This window comes from Styela clava, chromosome 9 (assembly GCF_964204865.1).
Source record: "Styela clava chromosome 9, kaStyClav1.hap1.2, whole genome shotgun sequence".
In the NCBI taxonomy this organism is placed as follows: Eukaryota; Metazoa; Chordata; class Ascidiacea; order Stolidobranchia; family Styelidae; genus Styela; species Styela clava.
The window spans coordinates 13,356,381-13,362,482 of NC_135258.1; the positions used below are offsets into that span (position 1 = coordinate 13,356,381).

Genomic DNA, 6,102 nt, shown 5'->3' on the forward strand with positions numbered 1-6,102 from the left:
ACCGATCATTACATATAATATAATAATTCCAACTTACCCATGAATAACAAAGAGTTTTCTCATATCTCTAGCATCATACGCATATAAATCCATATCAGAACAATAGAATAGATATTGAGAAGAAGATATCAATTCTACTTTGGTGCACCATGTTCCTCCAATGTTGGGATATCTTGCATGTAACTGAAGTCTGAAAAAAAAAGAATAAACAATACACATGTGAACACACGCTCAGTCTTGGTTTGCACACATGCATAACCAGGTAGGTATAAACTATCTAAGATACAAAAAAAAAACTTGAAATTTTATCCAATGTGACTGTACAAAAGCGTTGATGAGTGTTTGTTCAAAGTATTCTTATTTTCCCGATATTGCCTTAAACAAGGCTCCAGACCACCATGTGATCAGTGACATTAGTACAATGCGCCACACCACCAAGCCCTAATTTCAATCAATATCTTATTTTTACCTATAGATACCAATAGATACGTCTGGCATGACTATCGAAATCGCAGGACATGCTCTAACAAGTTATACATTTGATCCAAAAGCTTCATTTCAATTTAGTTCACTTTGAAAAAGTTATTATTCCTTTTAGTTATATTCAAATCTAATTACATATTCCTTTTTTTTTTAATGAAATTTTAATAACACCAAGTTGATACTTACTCATAGTTAGCCATTGGTTTAATAGTGTCAAATAAATTTCTTTGTGTTTGTTTATATTTCCACACAACAGTTCCAGCAACTCCAGATGAAATTAATTCATCAGTAACTGGATTAAATACCAGATGTAAAATTGATCTCATGCTTTTGTTTTCTGTCTTGAATGTTTCATGAAAATCTTTGTTATAGACCTGGTTATATCAACGGAAATAAAAATCAAAGCATTGAAAAGGAAGAATTCAATGATGTATGAGTCTACACATATTGCGATTCTGCTTAGTTAACCAAATACACAAGACAGAAAGCAGCTCGTTAATGTACTAGACCAGATATTACCAAACTTGTTAAATTCATGGCGCATTTATTGTACTTTCTATCATACAAATCATGATGCATCAGAAAGAAAATTTGCTATACAGTATCAACATTGAATAATGACAAGCAAAATTTCATAAAAAGGCAACAGCGTTGTGACAAAAGCGCTTCTTATTTCCTATTGTTCTCTACCACTGAAAAATCAGATTTTACATCGGGCGGGTATTCAAGCACCGGCCCTTATTTATTTTTAGGTTCTGTTCACACAGGCGGCTATTCAAACGGGCCCTAATCAAGATCGGGCGGTAAAACGAGCATATACGGTATATTATGCAAAGTTCTGGATATATGGAAATAAAAAGTACCGGTAATTTTATAAACAGGTTTATGCTCTGCGATGCATATAGAACTTCAAGACTAGTGCTTGTCGCGGCGCACAGTTCTGGGAACCACTTTTCTGAACTATACATAAATATAAGTGACTAAAACACAAGTTGACATTGTAATCGTCAGAAACAGTTATCTTCACATCACCTTCAAAGTAAAATCGCTGCATATCGCAAAGAACACATTATGTTTCTTGCAGAAGATGACAGAACGTAGAAGCTTGGTTTTGTATTTAGGAAAATGTAATTCTCTTGTTATCTTATCTGTATTTTCTGCACTTGGATCCCATGAAACGATTCCTCTTGAATCAAGAAGAAAAAATCTGCGGAATACGTAAAATTAACCTGCTTAATAACTCTCATAACTAGACGGGCTTGGATCTCAAACAGACAGTAGATCATTTGTTTGCACATATTCAAGTGAGTTCCGAAAATTTCTGGGCAGAGTTCCACTCACAAAAAAGGGAAAAATTAGTCAGCATACACAGACACAAAAGCGCACTGGCTGGAACAGTCCATGAGAGTTGAACGTTATATGAATAGCCTATGTCTGAAACTGGAAGTTCTACATATATATATGTTTTTCAAGCTTCATTAAAATATCTATATCCCACAAACATTGGCCCCAAACTTTTCCAATATTTGTAATGTAACTGTCAAAAACACGGTAGCCTCGTACCGCAAATTACTTCTGCAATGGTTCACAAGTTCAAATCCAATGGGGACAATGATGTGCAAGAGGATTACTGTACTCCTCTCCGCCACAGGGCGTTTCTTATATAAGAGGTGGTTCCAGTGGTGAAATTCCAATTTTTTGTCAGCCGGTTCAATCACAAAAGTCATATTTGTTACAGACAGAACATCGACAGTAACCAGTAATGCAAACTGTTCCGCTGATCTTATGAAAATTTGTGAGACAGTTCTATAGAACCGGTGCAAACCAGCTGAATCCCACCACTGTTTCTCCCACATTCAAGTAACTTTCTCAAAACCACACTTTGACTGTAAGTATTGTTTGCAATATGTTCAAGTTGCATTATGCTTTACCTCTATCCTCAAAGAAAAAAAAATGATACTATCCTATTCTTAACAGCTCATATGAATATAATAATGCTATAATTCTTGTGCCAACCTGTGAACTCTTCCATTATATAAAATGTCCATAATATCTGTTGTTTTAGGTGGCTGCTCGTATCTGGCAAGTTTTTGAAATCCAAACATGATATTCTGATAAGATCTGTCAGTGCTTTCTGATATTAAATCATCATTATCATCTTCAGAGTCTGATGATGAAGACATTTTCCTACCAGAGGTGTCATCAATACTGAAAAAAAAAGCGTTTCAAAATCTTTTCTTCTGTAATTAAGTTTCGTAACACTAACAGGTAAACTAAATAGCATTGTAAAAAGTAGTTCAGATTAGTTTTCTAAATATGTTAAAAAATTTACCACCAATAAATATTGAGTCTGCACCTAATAAGCATGAAAAAAGTGAAAAAAAAATTGAAAAACTTCAAAAGACTAGAAGCTTTCTAACAAAATTGAATCACTCAATCATTTTAATAATCAGCAGGTATAAAGTTTACATAATATTCAAATAGCTATATATTAAAGAAAAAATAACTGTTGTTATTTGTTGCACTGCACTGTGGGCATTCCAATGCATATTGTTTTCTTCAATAATAATGATATGTTATATTAGTATCAATCTATAATTTAGAACTTACTATTATACAATATACAACTTACTACTTTGATGAGGAGGCACGTTCTGGTCTGTTTGTTGACTGATTCCCTTCATTTTTCTTCCTAATTTTCAGAGCTGGCATACTTGAAGATCTTAGAAATTTTTTATCGCGACTTAAAGATCTGTTCTGTTTTTCCCAATTTTGGGTCGCACTCCTATGTAAAGTATGAAGAGAAATCTTGCGAATTTCTGCTAAACTTGGCATTCTTTTTTATCATGAACCATCCCATTTGATATTGAATTGTAGTGTTGCTTAATCACAATGTTTCAAAATATATTCAAAAATGTTACATCTTCAATTGTAGCATATTATACAACACACTGCATCCTAAAATAATATATCTATAATATAGCAACTACAAATATGCTTTAAATAAAAATTCAAGTCTGTTTAAAATAAATTCCAAAAAACAAAGCTTGTAGAAATGAATGTAAAAGATCAAATGAACTCAATGATAACAAAGGATTATCTTAGACATCATTTGTGATGAAATTAACATATTAAAACTTTAGTATTTAGAGTCAATATTTCATTTTTTTGCACAAAACGACATAGGAGTTACCAGAAACCAGATTAATTTGCCCTTGCCAGATTCTGGAATAAAATGTCATCGCCAGATAGCAGCATATCAATATGCAGTCATAACAACCAGAAATTTCCAAGTGATCTAAGAAGTTAAAAACATTTAACTGCCATCTTATATATGCTACACATTACAACACACACAAATTTTAAAACATTTGTGAAAAAAATAGATTTGTGTCCTAAAATTTCTCAGCACCCATCGAACTCAAGTGAAACCATGTTATCTTTTATCTTCAGCACCTTTTCATCTAATTTCCAATCACTGAGTAAAAAACATAGTTCATAGTACTTATGTTAACTAAAATTTTTCATAGTAAATTGATGCTAGTAGTGATAATGTTACTGATAGGAAGCATGTTGTTGCTCACAAACAATAGCAACCTCCATTGTTTTACATTTAAGCCTTCTTAGAGACATATGTGGTTGTTTTTGTTTATTATTCTCGATTTCTCATTGAAAATAAAACCATTGACTGAATAATGTGAATTGGTTTGATACTCGATACATCATAAAACAATGAAAAATCTTTGTTTCACTAAAACATTATTGGAACAATACAACTTGTTTACTATAAATCATGTAAACATTGGAAAGAGGCACATATGGTATTTTCTGTTATATTAATTCATTTGATATGCAGATTCTCAATAGAGACCTGAAAAGAATTATGAACTGACAAGATGCTATGCTATTAATTTAATTACCTTTAATAACAAAATTGCTCTCAGAGGTGATATTTTTTCATGCACTGGACAAATTTTTAGGGATATAAGTTTCGGACATTTCATTTCTGATGTTTATGCCCATCATATTGGAACTTAAGTCTATCTTTTTTCAATATATTGGGGTTTTGAGCCATGCTCTACAAGATGGTGGTCTTGAAATCCTGAATTTCTCAATAATAAAAATTTTAGCTGGACTTAGGCCCATTCTATTCTTAAATATTTTAGTCCAGCTAAAACTTTTATTATTGAGGAATTCAGTATTTCAAGACCACCCCACCTTGCTGCCTTGTAGAGCATGGCTCAAAACCCCAAAATATTAAAAAAAGTCAATTTTCCAAAAATGTGATTTAGGCCCCTTCTGTTCTCATCCGGCGATGTATGCTTTTTTAATCAGAACAAGTCTTAGACCAAACATCTGCTGCTACTATAGTTTAGAAGTACCTGAATCTTTCTGGCATTGCCTACATAATTTATTACACTTGGGGTCAGGCAGTGGGCATGGGATTTGAACTAGATATTTTAACATGGGATGCAGTCATAATTGAAATCAACATTTAAAAACTGCTAGGACATATCGACCACAATGACAAGTGCTTATCTCAAATTGAAAATTTTACTGATTTTCATGTGAAAGCAAGCCAATAAACTGTCTATACAGTTTGTTCATCATGCAGTAGTTAAGACTAGAGTGGTCCTGTACAAAAACATGAGACTGGGTAAAAAAAATCTCACAATCACAACATATTTTCAAATGGACAAAACCCTGTAATTTTTTTGAAAAATATATATCAAGCCATATTAGAGCAGTAGAAACATTTGATAAAATTCATGTTATGTGGTTAGGTTTTATACAGTTTTTAGTTTTGCCCAACGAAGCATTTTTAATAAAATAATGTGATTTATTGAAGATAATTTTTATTAAAACACAATGGTGAAAAAGGGACAATTAGTACTGGCAGTGTCTGTGTGCCCTTAGTCTTAGGATGAATTCAGATATCATGGGACATAAGAGTGTTCAGATCCAAATTTTTAAACTTTTAGATTTGAACTTTCAAATAAAGAATCAAAATTCACATCCAAATAGCTTGCAACTCTAGAATCCTAGGCAAATTATAGTAAAATATATAACATTCAAAATTATACATGTCCTTCTTGTTAATAGATGAAGGAATGGCTTTTCATATTCGCCTTTTCAAATTGATCTGGACATGAAGATAAAAGTGGATTGTCTAACTTCTGAGATTTAATTCCAAAAATATATATTATAAGTATACGTTTATTTCGACTTCATAATCAGCAATAGACGATAAAATATTTGATATAAACAATTAAATATAACTGACTATAGAATCGGGAAAGCAAACGAAACCTCAAGTAAGGTTTAAAGCATACAGATTTTAGGTGGGAAAGTATTGATAAAAGAAGTAGTACGTGTTCGCTCACCCAAAAGTATTAAAACTAGGGTGACCATACATCCTCCTTTTTCGTTAAAAAATTTGCGTCCTCCGAGGACGCTCTAAAATGTCAACGATGGATGACTATCCCCGAAGCAGCAAAAATTTGCACAGAGCTGATTCATTGTGGCTGCAGGAAAGGTTGAGCTACTCACTGCAAATGTTTCCGTGCTAATTTAGCATGTACACCACTATGTTTCATTACGCCAATATATCCAGTTTTC

The 6,102-nt window shown here is 32.6% G+C and overlaps 1 protein-coding gene across 2 annotated transcripts in view; it reads right to left on the reverse strand.

Moving 5' to 3' along the window:
* LOC120338981 (uncharacterized) overlaps nt 1-4,550 on the reverse strand; it is a 51,290-nt gene extending 46,740 nt beyond the window's left edge. For both annotated transcript variants that reach the window (XM_078115913.1, XM_078115912.1), the window contains exons 1-5: nt 3,116-4,550; nt 2,500-2,691; nt 1,516-1,690; nt 670-857; nt 38-190 (exon numbers count right to left, since the gene is read on the reverse strand). In XM_078115913.1, coding sequence (XP_077972039.1) covers nt 38-190; nt 670-857; nt 1,516-1,690; nt 2,500-2,691; nt 3,116-3,318 — 911 coding nt within the window. In that variant the 5' untranslated portion in view covers nt 3,319-4,550. The remainder of the gene's footprint in view (nt 1-37; nt 191-669; nt 858-1,515; nt 1,691-2,499; nt 2,692-3,115) is intronic.
* Nucleotides 4,551-6,102: the final 1,552 nt, after the last annotated feature.